This window comes from Cherax quadricarinatus, chromosome 20 (genome assembly GCF_038502225.1).
Source record: "Cherax quadricarinatus isolate ZL_2023a chromosome 20, ASM3850222v1, whole genome shotgun sequence".
NCBI lineage: Eukaryota > Metazoa > Arthropoda > Malacostraca > Decapoda > Parastacidae > Cherax > Cherax quadricarinatus.
Window position 1 is genome coordinate 49,224,948 of NC_091311.1, and position 19,636 is coordinate 49,244,583.

The window sequence follows — 19,636 nt, forward strand, 5'->3', positions numbered from 1 at the left end:
ATTTGAATACATTCACCTCCTCCATACTCTCTCCCTCCAATCTGATATCCAATCTTTCATCACCTAATCTTTTTGTTATCCTCATAACCTTACTCTTTCCTATATTCACTTTTAATTTTCTTCTTTTGCACACCCTACCAAATTCATCCACCAATCTCTGCAACTTCTCTTCAGAATCTCCCAAGAGCACAGTGTCATCAGCAAAGAGCAACTGTGACAACTCCTACTTTATGTGTGATTCTTTATCTTTTATCTCCATGCCTTTTGCCAAGACCCTCGCATTTACTTCTCTTACAACCCCATCTATAAATATATTAAACAACCATGGTGACATCACACATCCTTGTCTAAGGCCTACTTTTACTGGGAAATAATTTCCCTCTTTCCTACATACTCTAACTTGAGCCTCATTATCCTCGTAAAAACTCTTCACTGCTTTCAGTAACCTACCTCCTACACCATACACCTGCAACATCTGCCACATTGCCCCCCTATCCACCCTGTCATATGCCTTTTCCAAATCCATAAATGCCACAAAGACCTCTTTAGCCTTATCTAAATACTGTTCACTTATGTGTTTCACTGTAAACACCTGGTCCACACACCCCCTACCTTTCCTAAAGCCTCCTTGTTCATCTGCTATCCTATTCTCCGTCTTACTCTTAATTCTTTCAATAATAACTCTACCATACACTTTACCAGGTATACTCAACAGACTTATCCCCCTATAATTTTTGCACTCTCTTTTGTCCCCTTTGCCTTTATACAAAGGAAGTATGCATGCTCTCTGCCAATCCCTAGGTACCTTACCCTCTTCCATACATTTATAAATGTTAAACCTAACTTTGTTATTATTTTTTTTAAATACACTACCTAACAGAATACTCCATTCTACTGAATGAACAGCAATGCATGCAACCATATGACCTGTCTTTGTAATACTCATTTGTATTTTATAGTTATCTGTTTACAATAATGTCTTATCACTGATTTCATCATTGCTTAGTTAATCTTAAGTTAATTGTAAGCCAGCCCGTAATGCTATGCATATAAGTGGCTTTGGCATGCTGCTCTTACCTGTATTTTTTTGTACCTCTGTATGTATGCTAAATTTCTAAATAAATAAATAAATAAAATAAATTGCACCAACCACTCCAAAACTATATCCCCACCTGCTTTTAACATTTCTATCTTTATCCCATCAATCCCGGCTGCCTTACCCCCTTTCGTTTTACCTACTGCCTCACGAACTTCCCCCACACTCACAACTGGCTCTTCCTCACTCCTACAAGAAGTTATTCCTCCTTGCCCTATACACGAAATCACAGCTTCCCTATCTTCATCAACATTTAACAATTCCTCAAAATATTCCTTCCATCTTCCCAATACCTCTAATTCTCCATTTAATAACTCTCCTCTCCTATTTTTAACTGACAAATCCATTTGTTCTCTAGGCTTCCATAACTTGTTAATCTCACTCCAAAACTTTTTCTTATTTTCAACAAAATTTGTTGATAACATCTCACCCACTCTCTCATTTACTCTCTTTTTACATTGCTTCACCACTCTCTTAACCTCTCTCTTTTTCTTATTTTCAACAAAATTTGTTGATAACATCTCACCCACTCTCTCATTTACTCTCTTTTTACATTGCTTCACCACTCTCTTAACCTCTATAATTTTTGCACTCTCTTTTGTCCCCTTTGCCTTTATACAAAGGAAGTATGCATGCTCTCTACCAATCCCTAGGTACCTTACCCTCTTCCATACATTTATAAATGTTAAACCTAACTTTGTTATTATTTTTTTTAAATACACTACCTAACAGAATACTCCATTCTACTGAATGAACAGCAATGCATGCAACCATATGACCTGTCTTTGTAATACTCATTTGTATTTTATAGTTATCTGTTTACAATAATGTCTTATCACTGATTTCATCATTGCTTAGTTAATCTTAAGTTAATTGTAAGCCAGCCCGTAATGCTATGCATATAAGTGGCTTTGGCATGCTGCTCTTACCTGTATTTTTTTGTACCTCTGTATGTATGCTAAATTTCTAAATAAATAAATAAATAAAATAAATTGCACCAACCACTCCAAAACTATATCCCCACCTGCTTTTAACATTTCTATCTTTATCCCATCAATCCCGGCTGCCTTACCCCCTTTCGTTTTACCTACTGCCTCACGAACTTCCCCCACACTCACAACTGGCTCTTCCTCACTCCTACAAGAAGTTATTCCTCCTTGCCCTATACACGAAATCACAGCTTCCCTATCTTCATCAACATTTAACAATTCCTCAAAATATTCCTTCCATCTTCCCAATACCTCTAATTCTCCATTTAATAACTCTCCTCTCCTATTTTTAACTGACAAATCCATTTGTTCTCTAGGCTTCCATAACTTGTTAATCTCACTCCAAAACTTTTTCTTATTTTCAACAAAATTTGTTGATAACATCTCACCCACTCTCTCATTTACTCTCTTTTTACATTGCTTCACCACTCTCTTAACCTCTCTCTTTTTCTCCATATACTCTTCCCTCCTTGCATCACTTCTACTTTGTAAAAACTTCTCATATGCTAACTTTTTCTCCCTTACTGCTCTCTTTACATTATCATTCCACCAATCACTCCTCTTCCCTCCCGCACCCACTTTCCTGTAACCACAAACTTCTGCTGAACACTCTAACACTACATTTTTAAACCTACCCCATACCTCTTCGACCCCATTGCCTATGCTCTCATTAGCCCATCTATCCTCCAATAGCTGTTTATATCTTACCCTAACTGCCTCCTTACCCTAACCTTATAAATTGTTTATCTTAAATGTTTCTCACAATTATATCACATAAATGTTAAACCTAAGACCCAATCTAACGTTGTTATCTTTTAAATACACTACCTAACAGAATACTCCATTCTACTGAATGTACAGCAATGCATGCAACCATATGACCTGTCTTTGTAATACTCATTTGTGCTTTATTGTTATCTGTTTACAATAATGTTTTATCACTGATTACATCATTGCTTAGTTAATCTTAAGTTAATTTTAAGCCTGCCCGTAATGCTATGCATACAAGTGGCTTTGGCATGCTGCTCTTACCTGTATTTTTTTTGTACCTCTGTATGTATGTTCAAATTATTAAATAAATAAATAAATAAATAGATGGACCATGTCCAATGATTCTGTTGTTTGTCTGGTACAAACCAGTGTCCTAATCCAGGACCTGTGTTTTCATTGTTCATGGAGCCATAGGCTGCCTGCATCAGTTTACTGTCTGTGCTAACTCATGCATACACTCATTATTCAGTTTCCTTTGAGGGTCCGTCATGTAGATCTACGGCTTTGAAGCCAGGGTCCAAGCCGTAGAGCTACACCATTAGCTCAGCTCACTCGGATAACCTGTGAGCGGTAAATTTGAGCATAGATATTAGAGAACACATCTATGTGGTAAGTGTGCACCACATAAAACAACTCCTGCAGCATGCAGTGCATGAGAAAAAAAACTAACTGTAATTTTGGATTATGTTTTTTTACAGTTTATTCATGATTTCTTGGTCTTATTTGATAAAACATAAGATATATTACAGAAATAGAGATGATTTTGATTGGTTTTAGTACTGGAAATGGCTTGAAAAAGAGCTCAAAGTAGTGGAAATGTTAAATTTTTGCCGATTTTCAAGAGTAAACAAATGTCATCACAAGTCTAATACGTGTCAGCTGGTGGGTCTAATATACGTTCACGAATGTGCTGATATTATTTATACAATTATTATAACACTGCATGACAGTAAATCTTTTATTTCTTGGTATGAATAAAAATTCATTATGTGAATAAGAAAACAAAATGGAATTCATTTGCAAATCCTGAAAACTTAACTAATGAACAGAAGAAATAATAGTTTAGTGCCAGGAATGCCTAATTGCTTATTTTGGACCCTATTTTGAAACTGGAATATTTTGAACTTTGTGTTAAATTGGCCAAATTACCAATTTCTGATCACTTTACTGGGTAGTTGAAACAGTTGACTGGGCAATTTCTTGTGCTCAATACTAGCAAAAAAGCTAAGAATTTGGTCAACTGGAATAATGTAATTGGCTTAAAATGGGAGTCAAAGTGGGCAAAATCGCCACTGCGTAAATATCACTGATGTATCAAAAATTCACGGGTGTAATTTTGTCAATTTTCCATCAAATTTTATACTTTTTGTTTTATTACCTTCAGAAAAAGATTCTCTACAATTTCATAAGAAAAAATAAAAAAATTTTTGTTTTGAAAAATCTTGGACCCTGGCTGTCACTCTGAGATTTGGCCTCTGGACCCTCAAAGGGTTAACTGTCCAAACATTACTCTACATCCTTACTGCTACTTGGCTCTGTGAAGGCCTGTTTGCGCGCTCTCTAGAATTGAAGCAAGATGCCCTCCATCGAGCAACTTTACCAACAGCTTAAGGAAGAATTGAGGTTGGCGAATATGGAAATTCGGCGACTGACCAAGGAAAACAAAAATATTCGGAGTAGTCCTCCTGTTTTGAGTCCTCAGGTCAAGAAGGGAAACTGGTCAGTGGCTGGACAGCAGGGAAAGAAGTTGACGATCAAGAAGACGAATGGAAAGGTAGAAACGATGAAGAAGAAAGAGACTGCCGTGGAAACTGTTGTGGAAACATCCAATACATTCTCAGTGCTACCCGACGAATGTGAGTCGACTACTGGGAACGTCACGACGAAAGACATTATGGAAGGTACGAATATTGTTGTTGTTGGGGATAGCCAAGTTAGGTATATGGATAGGGCGTTCTGCTTGAAGGACAGGAGTAGGAGACAGAGAGTTTGCTTTCCTGGGGCTGGGATGGAGGATATTGTTAGCCGTCTGGATGACATCATGAGAGGTAATGGGAGCAATCCTATTATCTGTCTCAGTGCTGGAGGCAATGATGTTGGCAGACATAGGAGTGAGGACCTGATTAGCAGGTATAGGTCAGCAATAGAAATAATTAGAAGTAAGGGTGGGAACCCTCTCATATGTGGTATTTTGCCAAGGAGGGGAGTTGGAAATGAATGGTTGTCCAGGGCAATTGGTGTCAATTGCTGGCTGGACAAATACTGTAAGGAAAATGCGGTAACATTCATTGACAACTGGGACCTCTTCTATGGCAGAAATGACATGTATGCTAGGGATGGGGTTCACTTATCTAGGCGTGGGGTGGGAGCACTGGCAACTGCAGTGGAGGGAGCAGTTATGACTTTAAACTAGGAATAGTTAGTGGTATGGGTTTTGGCAGGAAAACAGTGAAGTCCCAGTGTAGTAATATTACGAGTTCTAGGGGAACTAGCAATAATAAGAACGAGATAGATATTGAAAAGCCAGGTTGGGTGATAAGGACAGTAATAGGTTTAGTAGAAAAATAGAAATGAGCAGGAAGGGTAAAGAGAAAGGAGAGTCTTTCAATGTTTATTATGCTAATTGAGGTAGTGCTAGGAATAAGATGGACGAGTTGAGATTAGTTGCTAGTATAGGTAACATTGATGTATTTGCCTTAACTGAGACGTGGTTTAATTCAAAAAGTTGGGACATGCCTGCGGAATGTCATATTCAGGGTTTTAAATTGTTCCAAGAAGATAGGAGTATTGGGAGGGGGGGGATGGGGTGGCATTGTATGTCCGAGATCGCTTGAACTGTTGCATAAAAACGGGTATTAAGTCTGAAGTAACACATACAGAGTCTGTTTGGATAGAATTTTCAGAGGGGCATGAAAAACTGATTTTAGGAGTGATATACCGTCCCCCAAACTTAGATAGGGACCAAGGGAAACTACTATGGGAGGAAATTGTTAAGGCCACAAGGCACGATAATGTAGTAATTCTAGGAGACTTTAACTTTAGTCATGTTGATTGGAATTTCTTGACTGGGAATTTAGAATCATACGACTTATTAGAAGTATTTCAGGATTGTTTTTTGAAGCAGTTTGTGACAGAACCTACAATGGGAAATAACCTGCTTGACTTAGTTATGGCAAACAATGAATCCCTTGTTAATAATTTAGAAATTTCAGAGGAACTGGGTGCTAGCGACCACAAATCAATTACATTTAGCATTGAATGGAAGTACGATAGTAGCGATAACTCAGTAACAGTCCCAGATTTTCGCTTAGCAGATTACGATGGGCTTAGAGAACACTTATCATCTGTTGACTGGGGTAACGAAGAGAGCTATCAATATGACAGTTTTCTGAACACTATACATGCTGCTCAAAGAGCGTTTATCCCATATAAAGAAATTAGATCAAATAGAAATGACCCAAAATGGATGAATAATAGGCTCAAATATCTACTAGGGCAAAAGAAAGGAATTTATAGGCGTATCAAAAGAGGTGAGGGTCATCTTATGAATCAGTATATTGACATTAAGAGGGACATTAAAAAGGGGATAAGAAAAGCTAAAAGGGACTATGAAATTAAAGTTGCTAGGGATTCTAAAACTAACTCAAAAAGTTTTTTCCAGGTCTATAGAACAAAAGTTAGAGATAAGATAGGTCCCCTTAAAAATAACTATGGGCACCTTACTGACAAAGAGAATGAAATGTGCTTGATTTTAAATAATTATTTTCTCTCAGTTTTTACACAGGAAGACACTAACAATATTCCAGTAATTAATTTTTACAGTGGGCTAGAAGAAGATAAATTATGTAACATCACAGTCACTAGTGAGATGGCAGTGAAGCAGATAGACAGACTGAAGCAAAATAAGTTGCCGGGTCCTGATGAGGTTTTTTCAAGGGTTCTTAAGGAATGCAAAATGGAACTCTGTGAACCATTAACTAATATTTTTAATTTATCTCTTCAAACAGGTGTAGTGTCTGATATGTGGAAGATGGCTAATGTAATTCCTATTTTTAAAATAGGGGACAAGTCGTTACCGTCAAATTACCGCCCAATAAGCCTGACCTCAATTTTAGGCAAATTACTAGAGTCAATTATAGCTGAGATTATAAGAAGCCATCTCGATAAGCATAGCTTGATTAATGATACTCAGCATGGATTCACAAGAGGCCGGTCTTGTCTAACTAATTTATTAACTTTCTTCAGTAAAGCTTTTGAGGCTGTTGACCACAATAAAGAATTTGATATTATTTACTTAGATTTTAGGCCGGACTTGAGTCCTGGAGATGGGAAGTACAGTGCCTGCACTCTGAAGGAGGGGTGTTAATGTTGCAGTTTAAAAACTGTAGTGTAAAGCACCCTTCTGGCAAGACAGTGATGGAGTGAATGATGGTGAAAGTTTTTCTTTTTCGGGCCACCCTGCCTTGGTGGGAATCGGCCAGTGTGATAATAAAAATAATAAATAATTTTAGTAAGGCTTTTGATAGAGTACCGCACCATAGACTGTTAAAGAAAGTCGCAGCTCATGGCATTGGGGGAAAAGTGCTCTTGTGGATCGAGTCATGGCTCACTGACAGGAAGCAGAGTGTCCATAAATGGGGTTAAATCCGAGTGGGGATCTGTAACAAGTGGCGTTCCACAGGGATCAGTCTTGGGCCCGTTGTTGTTTATAGTATATATCAATGATCTTGATGAGGGAATTACTAGTGATATGAGCAAATTCGCCGATGACACAAAGATAGGTAGGATAATTGATTCAAACGTAGATGTTATGGAACTTCAGGAGGATTTAAACAAACTCTATTCTTGGTCAGAAAAGTGGCAGATGCAGTTCAATGTAGATAAATGCAAGGTTCTGAAGCTTGGGAGTGCCCATAACCCTAGTACTTATAAGTTAAATGATGTAGAACTTAGCCATACAGATTGCAAAAAGGACTTGGGGGTTATGGTGAGCAGCAACCTTAAACCAAGACAGCAATGCCTAAGCGTACGTAATAAGGCAAATAGATTACTGGGATTTATATCAAGAAGTGTAAGCAACACTAGTCCAGAGGTCATACTGCAGCTTTATACATCATTAGTAAGGCCTCACCTAGATTATGCAGCTCAGTTCTGGTCTCCGTATTACAAAATGGACATAAATTCATTAGAAAACATTCAGTGTAGGATGACTAAATTAATACATAGCATTAGAAATCTTCCTTATGAAGAAAGATTGAAGACTCTTAAGTTACATTCACTTGTTAGACGAAGAATGAGGGGAGACCTGATCGAAGTGTATAAGTGGAAGATAGGTATTAATAAAGGGGATATTAATAAGGTCTTGAGGATGTCTCTCCAAGAGAGAACCCGCAGTAATGGATTTAAATTAGATAAGTTTAGATTTAGAAAGGACATAGGAAAGTACTGGTTTGGAAATAGGGTAGTTGATGAGTGGAACAGTCTACCTAGTTGGGTTATTGAGGCTGGGACTTTGGGTAGTTTCAAATCTAGGTTGGATAAGTACATGAGTGGGAGGGGTTGGACTTGAGTGGGACTTTCACATCAGAGCTTATTTCTTGGGTGGCATTGAAAATTGGGTTGGGCAAATGTTTTGTTAGTGGGATGAATTGTAAAAGACCTGCCTAGTATGGGCCAGCAGGCCTCCTGCAGTGTTCCTCCTTTCTTATGTTCTTATGAAACATAGAACAACGTTTTATTTTTCCTGCCTTCAAATTTGGTGCGATATGCCTGAGAGGGCTAGACATGATAGAATGGGTCTGCACACTCAGTGTGTGCAGTATGAAAAAAAATCAGGTACCTCACAGTACCGCACAGTACCACCAGTTAGACACAGCTCCAGCTTGGGTCATCAGTCACGCCTCTTCGTATTAATACCCTATTATTTGAGGAAAGTGATATAGAACCCAAGTTTTGTGGATCTGAAACTGATGTGGCCATAAATGATTGAGTAATTAGTGCAAATATTGATGATAACCCAGATGACCCTTGGCCCATCACCTCTGGGGTAGCCAGTGTGGCCACACCAGATCCCCAGCCCAGAACCTCTGGGGTGGCCAGTGTTAATACTCAGAGGCAACTATGCATGCAGAAATCATCATTTTCTTGCAGTTTTGGTGATGACAATAGTGAAAGTGATAAAAGTGATGATGAGATTGAATTTATGCCCTTAGAGGCTGCTTTAAGTGACAGTAATGTACATTATTCCCCTGTGCCACATGCATGTGGCACACTGCCACATGCAGTCCCTAAGTGTTGTGGAGGTCACGATCAAAAACCCTGGCCACTGATAGTGATACCAATCATGAACCAAATTAACCAAACAAACACTATACATTATCACCTACCAGTAACTCAAAAATTCCCAAATAATTTATGACTGCTCAATTATTTAACCCTTAAACTGTCCACATGTTTGTAAATATAAGACATATTAAACATGATGCAAGTAATAGCACTGTCACTTGCTCAGCAATCAGGGAGGGCTCATAAACCAAAAACCAACAGGTTTACCAGCTGCTCCCTGAGACAGAGACAGAATGGAGAGACAGACACACACAGGCAGACAGAAAGACAGATAAGCAGAGCTAGACAGAGATAGACAGATAGACAGAGATGTTTGTGTGCAAGAGTGAAAACAAATAAAGCCAGGGCTCCCTGCAGCAGGCACATTCATCAAATGTCACTGGCTGTCACCAATTATCCGATGCTTGTCATAACAGCATTCTTCAAGGAGCTTCATATATACTCCAGGCACACACAGGCAGACAGAAAGACTTATTTTGCAGGTACAATCACTAAAAACGCTGTGATAATATGAAATGTTCCGATTGTATGCGTGGATGCGACCGCACTGGCTGGCTTGTAAACACTGGCACCCACGGGGCAGCTGAGGCATGCTCAGATGAATCGCGTGAAGCGAGTTTTTTAGCGTAAGGTGAGGCAAAATTTTTGTGTTAAAATGTATCATATGGTGGATTTAACGTAAGGTGATGCCATTGTATGGTGGGGGTCCACTGTATTATAAATTGTAATTATCAAAACATAAAAATTATACAAATTAAAATAAAAACGAGAAAAAAAGGTATGCTGGCAATACTTCTGCAAGCCGGCAGGACTCGATGTTGCCATCAGGTGAGCATCCAGGACCAATTTCCCAGTCTTATATCTCGGTAAATACTGGTCCTAAAAAAAATTTTTTTTTTTTTTGGTCTTATACCACACAGAAAATTGCCCTCTTTAATTTAAAACAAAAAAAATTTTTTTTTTTATTTTTCAAAATATTCGGAGTGCTACGCATTTGAACGTAGATCTACATTTGGACAGTTAAGCGTTAAGCATTATTTTAAACTTAAAATTTGTCTAATCTTATTATTGTAAATTGTGCTTAATTGTAATACACCCTCTTCGTTGATCTCTGTTATCATTGATTTCTGCTTTTGCCGACTTTTGGTTCCGTTTTTGCCAATTTCCTCCATTTTCGTCAATGGTACGGAACCTGTCCAGTACCCAGCACGCAGACAAAGCCGCCTCCCACATACATTCTCAGGCAGTGTTGTGTTGTTTCCTGGTGAATGAACATATTCTGCGAGGTCACACGAAACATTTCATAATAATCCATTGTTTTTGGCACTTGTTTTTTGTGTGTGACTACTAAATAAGCCACCATGGGCCCAAAGAAAGCTTCTAGTGCCAGCCCTTTGGTAAAGAATATGAGAAACACAATAAAATTTAAGAAAAAGTTTGTAGAAAAATACGAAAGTGGCGGTGGTAGAGGGTGGTAGTGGTAGACAGTGGTAGTGATGGTGGTAGAGGGTGGTAGTGATAGTGGTAGACAGTGGTAGTGATGGTGGTAGAGGGTGGTAGTGATGGTGGTAGACAGTGGTTACAATGGTGGAAGAGGGTGGTAGTGATGGTGGTAGAGGGTGGTAGTGATTGTGATGGTGGTAGTGGGTGCCTTCTTCAGTGATTCTACTAACTCCTCCAATGTTGCTGGAGTTATATAGGGCTACTGAAAACACCGCCGCCTCTGCTGCTGCCTTCACCACCACTATGTATGGCTTATGCTCTCAGTGGCCCTTGTACACCCAACAACAACAACAACAGAACACCTCTCATGACATACATAATGACTTATTTTATTCATTCTAGAGTACAGGTACCATCTGACTTACGATCAAGCTTGGTTCCGACTAACCGGTCGTAAGTCAAAATGGACGTAAGTCAAACCTTTGAAAATTGACGACATGCTGAGTAGGGCATAATGTCAAACCTTTCCAATATAAACTACCTACATAGTACTGTAATGTAATATACAATCATTATTTCATTCTTTTTATCATAATTTACTTCTATTGTTATATTTTAATTATTTATGTACTGTATATTATGTATACATGGTAGTGAACTGTTTTGTAAATTTTACATCGCATACAGTATCATATGTTACTGTTATCTTTATGTATTGTCGACACAGTGGAATGGGAGAATACCACTGGTAGTGTCATCCTGCCGAAATGTAGTATAACCTATTCCCTAAGTAAAGAGAAACAACTGTGGAACGTGTAATACGTATCCGGCTGGCTGGCTGGCCGGCCGGGTGGGCGGTTGGCTGACTGAATGTGGAGGGGGGCTGTCTGTCTGTCTGTCTGTCTGTCTATCTGTCTCTCTCTGTCTCTCTCTCTCTCTCTCAGATACACATAAGCAAAGTTATCATACATAGTATAAATTACCTAGGATAACCCAAAAAATCCAGACAAGGTGCTATACAGTGGATCTGTGCTCCAGTGCCCTAAATTAATAATAATAATAATAATAATAATAATAATAATAATAATAATAATTATTACAATAATACATATGTACTAATATTAATAATAATATTATTAAACTATAATATAATAATCGTGTCCACTCATTACTTACCTTAAAATGACTGTAGTCTTAATGTAGAGTGAGAGGTGAGTAAACAAGATTAAATGAATAAATGAGAGAGAGAATGAAAGGGTAGAAGTTTCACGAGTTATGTAAACAAACGTTGTTGTTGTTGTTACCAGCCCGGACACGAATGATTTCTGTTCACTCTGTCAAGCCGACCAGAAAAACATCTCATATTTGTTAATTTATGTCTATATGTTATGTAGCATGTTTATTATATAATTTTGAAAAAAATTCATAGATGGATTAAGCAAAATGTCTATATTAACGTTTTATACACATTTAATGCGCCTCAGTGATTATTATTGTGTTATTATCATTATTAATATGGCGTCTTCAAGATCAACTACATTCTTAATGAGTGGCTCTGAAACAGACAACAGACAGACAGACACAGGTAGACAAAGACACACACAGGTAGACAGAAAGACACACTGGTAGACAGAAAGACAGACACACAAGTAGACAGAAAGACAGACACACTGGTAGACAGACACACAGGTAGACATAAAGACAGACACACTGGTAGACAGAAAGACCGACACACAGGTAGACAAAGACAGACACACAGGTAGACAAAGACACACAGGTAGACATAAACACACACACAGGTAGACAGAAAGATACACAGAGATACAGACAGACACAGATATACAGGCAGACAGATACAGACAGGTTTATGTGCAACACTGAAAACAAATAGAGAGTTCGAGAATAAGAGCCTTTCTTGCCACAATCTCCAGTGCAAGATTCAGACTTCATCTTAGGGGCCATGGTGAAATTTACTGTCCAGTTAATACAGTTAATACAGTATGATGCTGCTCATAGGGCAGGGTTACTCAAAGTGATGCTGCCTGCATGATGCATTGCCGCCGCAAGTATTGTCAAATATTGTACAGTGGTGTGCATCAGCCGGCCCAGCCCAGCTGCCAGATGCACGGTCGTAAGTCGAGTGGACGTATGTCGAGGTCGTGAGTCGGATGGTAGGTGTATATGCCATGTTTCTATGTTATTAATATTGTTTATTATGTCATATTGGTTGAATTGTGATAGATAAATAAGCCGTGGAATATAGTTCTTCTCAATAAAATGTATTTTTTGTTTATACTTTTGGATGTCTGAAACGGATTAATTGGATTTACATTATTTCCTTTGGGGAAAATGGTTTCAGATTTAGTCGATTTCACATTTCGTTGGGCTCTCTGGAACAAATTAAAGATGAAAAGGGAGGGTCCACTGTATATACTACTGGGCTCTCATCATTCCTTTCTCTAACCCTGTTGGTTTGTACACACAGCTGGTCATAATCCTCAGCTTTTTCAAAGGTTGCATAAGAAGCTCTGCAGTTAAGGAGTAGTACACCTGGAGGGTGTTTTGGGAGTCAAATCTCCAGTGGCCTGCTCCGTGACCAGGCCTCGTAGTGGATCAAGGCTTGATCAACCAGACCCTGATCCACCTGATCAACTGCTGGCTGGACGCAAACCGATGTACAAACCACAGCCTGGTTGGTCTTTAATTTTACTGGTAATATAACGTGTGCCAAAAAATAGCAAAACAAAATTCAAATATATTTTTTATTATTTACTCAAAGTCTATTTAACAGGAAACAATAAAATTTATGACATCACTTGAGCTCCCTTGCTAGAATTTTTTATTACTCAATTAACTGTATTAAAGAAACACATACAAACATACAAAAGAATCTATATTACCAAAGGCAAACCCAGTCCAGTGCGTGCCCATGGGAAGACTGCAAGTGCCTCCTGTAATCGATCAGCAATAGGAGACACAAGATTTGGAGGAGGAAATATTGCCTTTGAGCAGACAGGGCATTTATATCCAGCAGGTGCTGTGTTGGGTGGTAATCGGCTTGCCCAATCATTTAGGCACTCTTTGTGAAACAAATCTAGAGGAAAAAAGAAATAAAATTATTAGTAATTAGAAATAAATATGAATTTTATTTTCAAAATATATAGCAGTTTGATCATTTGGGTCAATAAAATATTTGTTTTCTTACTGTCCATCTCCCAATGAGATAGGATAACCCATAAAAGGTGGGAATGCTTTTACTGTCACTTATTCAATTACTGTCTTGCAAGAAGCATTGTGACATCACAGCTCAGTTGGACTTCTGAACTGCCACATCTCCCACTCCTCCCATCCAAGTGCAGGCACTGCACATACATTCTACCTTCTGAACTGAAGTCTGGCTAACCAGTTTCCTTGAATACTCGCACTCCAACAGACAGCACATTGAGTCATAAAACCCGCTTGCTTCCACTCACTTCTATCTAGCATGCCCATACAAGCTTGTTAGATATTCAAGTCTCTACCCCTCTTCTTCAACTGCATGGGCCTATAAATTTGTGTAATACATTACTGTACTATTCACGTTAAATTAACTATGTTCTGTTAGAATAAATTTTCACATGAATTCTAATGAGTATTTGATACCCATTATTGTATACAGTAGGCCCCCACATTATGGCATTTTCCCTTACAGCATTCCGCTAATACAAACATTTCAATTTATGACCAAAACTCGCTATACAGCTCCCCCCACCTGACCTTCTAATACAGTCACCGTACCCCGTCTGGTTTGTTTACATTCTCCATGAGCACCGTGTCCCTCCATTACGTCTGGAAACTTTCCAAAATTTCAAGTATTTTCAAGTTATTTCATGTTTTATATATATACAGTATGGCCTCACTTATACGGCAGGTTAGGTTCCAGGCTATCACCGGAAAGCAGAACACCATTTTTTTCCATTTATAAATGCATATAAATGCCAGACAACAAGTTTACACTAACTTATATTAAGTTAGTAATAGAACTAGGTATTAAAAAACACAATAAAAAGTAAAATACATACACAGTACATTCATTACTTACCTTAAAATACTTGTAGTCTTAATACAGGGCGAGAGGTGAGTAGTACCTATTTGTAGGAAGTCAGGTGTTTATCTGGAGTTCAACTGGAGAGGATTTTGGGGGCCAACACCCCTGCGGCTCAGTCTGAGACCAGGCAGCATGGTGGATCAGGGTCTGATCAACAAGGCTGTTACTGCTGGCCGCACAAAAGCTGACATATGAACCACAGACTGGTTGGTCAGGTAGTGACTTTAGGTGCCTGTCCAGTGCCTTCTTGAAGACAGCCAGGGGTCTATTGGTAGTCCCCCTGATTTATGCTGGGAGGCAACTGAAAAATCTTGGGCCCCAGACACTTATTGTGTTGTCTCTCAGTGTACTCGTGGCGCCCCTGCTTTTCATCGGGGGAATGTTGCATCTCCTGCCGAGTCTTTTCCTTTCATAGGCAGTGATTTTCGTGTGCAGGTTTGGTACCAATCCCTCCAGGACCTTCCAAGAGTATACATGTATTATCATTTATCTCTCTCGCCTGCATTCCAGGGAATACAGATCAAGGACCTTCAACTGTTCCCAGTAATTTAGGTGCCTTATCATACTTGTGTGTGCCATGAAAATTCTCTGTATTCTCTCCAGGTCTGCAATGTTTCCAGCCTTGAAGGGGGTCATTAGTGTACAGCAGTATTCCAGTCTAGACAGAACAAGCGATTTGAAGAGGATCATCATGGGCTTGGCATCCCTAGTTTTGAAAGTTCTCATTATCCATCCTATCATTTTCCTAATGGATGAGGTAGATACACTGTTGTGGTCTTTGAAGGCGAGATCCTTTGACATTATCACTCCCAAGTCCTTCACTGGCTCCCCGTCTCATACTTAATATACGATATTTAAAGCAGCCCAGAGAGATAAAATACACATACAGTACACTCATTATTTACCTTAAAATGTGTAGTCTTAATGTAGGATGAGAGGTGAGTAGTGTTTATGTGTATGAAGTCAGAGTAGGTAGGCGGTAGGTGTGGCCCACCTGGGCTACACCTACCGGCTACCTACACTGCAGTCCTGAGCCATATTATTAGCATCAACATACCTTGTTCACTGAATTTAATTGTTTCTAACAACTACCTTTTGTGATGTCACCGTGGTTGTTTAATATATTTATAGATGGGGTTGTAAGAGAAGTAAATGCGAGGGTCTTAGCAAGAGGCGTGGAGTTAAAAGATAAAGAATCACACATAAAGTGGGAGTTGTCACAGTTGCTCTTTGCTGATGACACTGTGCTCTTGGGAGATTCTGAAGAGAAGTTGCAGAGATTGGTGGATGAATTTGGTAGGGTGTGCAAAAGAAGAAAATTGAAAGTGAATACAGGAAAGAGTAAGGTTATGAGGATAACAAAAAGATTAGGTGATGAAAGATTGGATATGAGATTGGAGGGAGAGAGTATGGAAGAGGTGAATGTATTCAGATATTTAGGAGTGGACGTGTCAGCGGATGGGTCTATGAAAGATGAGGTGAATCATAGAATTGATGAGGGGAAAAGGGTGAGTGGTGCACTTAGGAGTCTGTGGAGACAAAGAACTTTGTCCTTGGAGGCAAAGAGGGGAATGTATGAGAGTATAGTTTTACCAACGCTCTTATATGGGTGTGAAGCATGGGTGATGAATGTTGCAGCGAGGAGAAGGCTGGAGGCAGTGGAGATGTCATGTCTGAGAGCAATGTGTGGTGTGAATATAATGCAGAGAATTCGTAGTTTGGAAGTTAGGAGGAGGTGCGGGATTACCAAACCTGTTGTCCAGAGGGCTGAGGAAGGGTTGTTGAGGTGGTTCGGACATGTGGAGAGAATGGAGCGAAACAGAATAACTTAAAGAGTGTATCAGTCTGTAGTGGAAGGAAGGCGGGGTAGGGGTCGGCCTAGGAAAGGTTGGAGGGAGGGGGTAAAGGAGGTTTTGTGTGCGAGGGGCTTGGACTTCCAGCAGGCATGCGTGAGCGTGTTTGATAGGAGTGAATGGAGACAAATGGTTTTTAATACTTGACGTGCTGTTGGAGTGTGAGCAAAGTAACATTTATGAAGGGGTTCAGGGAAACCGGCAGGCCGGACTTGAGTCCTGGAGATGGGAAGTACAGTGCCTGCACTCTGAAGGAGGGGTGTTAATGTTGCAGTTTAAAAACTGTAGTGTAAAGCACCCTTCTGGCAAGACAGTGATGGAGTGAATGATGGTGAAAGTTTTTCTTTTTCGGGCCACCCTGCCTTGGTGGGAATCGGCCAGTGTGATAATAAATAATAATAATAACTACCTTTAGATGCCATCATAAACGAAGAGAGAAGTTATGAATAATTCATGCTGAAAATTGTAAACAAAAGCAGAGTGGGGGAGTGACTAGGCCAAACACAGATTCATACATGTTTTCTCTGGTGCTGGACCAGAGAAAACGTAATTTTTCCCTCTGCGAAATAAATGCGTATTAATACGTGTCTACTTTTAGTTGATTCATGTACGTTTGTAATAGTTTGTAAAACTTTTACCTCACACTGTTTTTTTTATAATAATTACCTCACAATACAAATACTCTTACATTGTGTACAAGTTGTACAAGCTAGTACAGAATAAACAGCAACACTCCCATTCTCATGCAACACACCATTTTTAGAGTGAATGATGATATTATCATTATAATAAAAATGAAGCGCTAAACCCACAAGGGTCATGAATTGCTATATACAGAGTGAAGGCATACGAAAGGAGTATTTTTCTAGTTATCCCCCAGTGTTTGACTAGAGAAAATGTAATTCTTCCAACACTACCCACAAAGCTGCTTAGTAAACAAATCTCATATGTATGTCAATTTTTATTCTGTGAGTGTATGTAACATGTTTATATTCTACGTAACCCGTTTCTTACATAATTTTGAAGAAAATATCATAGATGGATTAATGTCTATATTGACGTAAAATAAGACATTTAATGTGCCCAAGAGTGATTATTATTACGTAGTACAGTGGTCCCTCGATAATCGTTGGGCTCGATAGTCATCTTTTTTGGAAATCATCGCGTTATTTTCATCCAAACACTGGCTCGCAAATGGTCGGTTGACTCGCTAATCGTCGTTCGTCCTGGACGCGTACTCACGGCTCTGAGCCGCCTCGGCCTCCCTTCCCAGCCAGTGTGCCATTGTTTACCAGTGAGTGACGGTCCCCTCACTTGTTCATATGAAATATTTCATAATATTCCATTCATTTTAGTGCTTGCAAGTGCTAAATAAGCTACCATGGCTCCAAAGAAAGCTCCTAGTGCCAAGCCTTTGGTAAAGAAGGTGAGAAATACAACTGAATTTAAGAAAAACATCATTGAACAATATGAAAGTGGCGTACATGTGGCCGAACTGGCCAGGATGTATAACAAACCCCATACAACCATATCTTCCATTGTGACAAAGAAAAACAAAATCAAGGAAGCTGTTGTTGCTTGGAGAAAATTGTGGCCAGATTGCGTCCACAAGTGGGATTTTGAAGGGTTTGTGGCTGACCCTGATGAGCCTACATCAGTTGTGAAATCTATTGCGGCATTGGGGAGTTCCATGGGGTTGGATGTGAGTTTGGAGGATGTGGAAGAGTTGGTGGAGGACCACAATGAAGAGCTAACCACTGAGGAGCTGCAAGAGCTTCAGCAGGAACAGCAACAGATCGCAGCTCAGAATCTTGCTGCAGAGGAGGAGGAAGAGAGATGGAGAAGGTGTCTTCTTCAGAAATTAAGTAGATTTTTGAAATGTGGGGTAGAATGGAAAGAGTTATGAAGAAACATCACCCTGAGAAGGATGTTGCAAGCCATATCGGCAACTTGTACAGAGACAGAGTCTTGGCCCATTTTAGGGAAGTTTTAAATAGATGCCAGAAACAAGAGCTCTATGGACACTTTTTTTGCGAGACAGGACTCCAGTGACCCTCAAGCTGGTCCTAGTGGCATTAAGAAACAGAGAAGAGAAGTATGTAACCCCAGAAAAGGACTTGGTACCTGAGGGGTTGATGGAAGGGGATTCCCCTTCCAAACAGTAACTAATCCACTCTCTCTCCTCCTCCAGTCTTCCATACACTAAGAAGAATTGCCAATAAAGGTAAGTGTTATGCTGTTAATGTTCCATTCATCATGTCCCATTGTATTGTTTATGTACTACATCTATATTTCATGTAAAAATTTTTTTTGTTTTAATACTTCTGGGTGTCAGGAATGGATTAATTGTATTTACATTATTTCTTATGGGGAAAATTGATTTGAAAATTGTCTTTTTCAATAATCGTCCCACTTCCAGGAATGGATTAACGACGATAAACGAGGGACCACTGTATTAGCATCATGAGTAGAGAGACTCTTAATGATTTTAATGTGTACCTGCATGCCAGCACAGTGTGTAAATGTAAGTACAGGTATACATAAGTATAATTATCAGAGTACATAAAAAATATGCAATAACTTTAAAACACTTGAAATTTTGGAGTTTCCAGACATAATAGATGTGCTCATGGAGAATGTAAACAAACCGGGTGGGGCGCACCATATTTGAAAGACCGCTTGCTGTATAGCAAATTTTGGTCATAATTGGAAATTGCCGTATTAGCAAAACAGCATAAGGCGAAACCCTGTAAAGTAGGGCCCTACTGTGCTCTCATAATTATACTTGTGTGTACCTGTACCTAAATAAACTTACACACAGTGCTGGCATGCAGGTATACATTAAAATCACTAAGAGTGTCTTATTAGTCTTGAGGATGCCATATTAATAATGATAGTAATGATAATATGCAATAATAATCACTCTGAGGTACATTAAATGTCATACATTATGTTAAAATAAACATTTTCATTAATTCATCTATGATATTTTTTCAAAATTATACAATAAACATGCTACATAACATATAAACTTGATAAATACACCCCACAG

The 19,636-nt window shown here is 39.1% G+C and overlaps 1 protein-coding gene across 1 annotated transcript in view; it reads right to left on the bottom strand.

The window, feature by feature from the left end:
• LOC128698896 (zinc finger protein-like 1 homolog) overlaps nucleotides 1-19,636 on the bottom strand; it is a 134,714-nt gene that overhangs the window by 95,618 nt on the left and 19,460 nt on the right. The window contains exon 3 of the mRNA XM_070087083.1: nucleotides 13,545-13,738. Coding sequence (XP_069943184.1) covers nucleotides 13,545-13,738 — 194 coding nt within the window. The remainder of the gene's footprint in view (nucleotides 1-13,544; nucleotides 13,739-19,636) is intronic.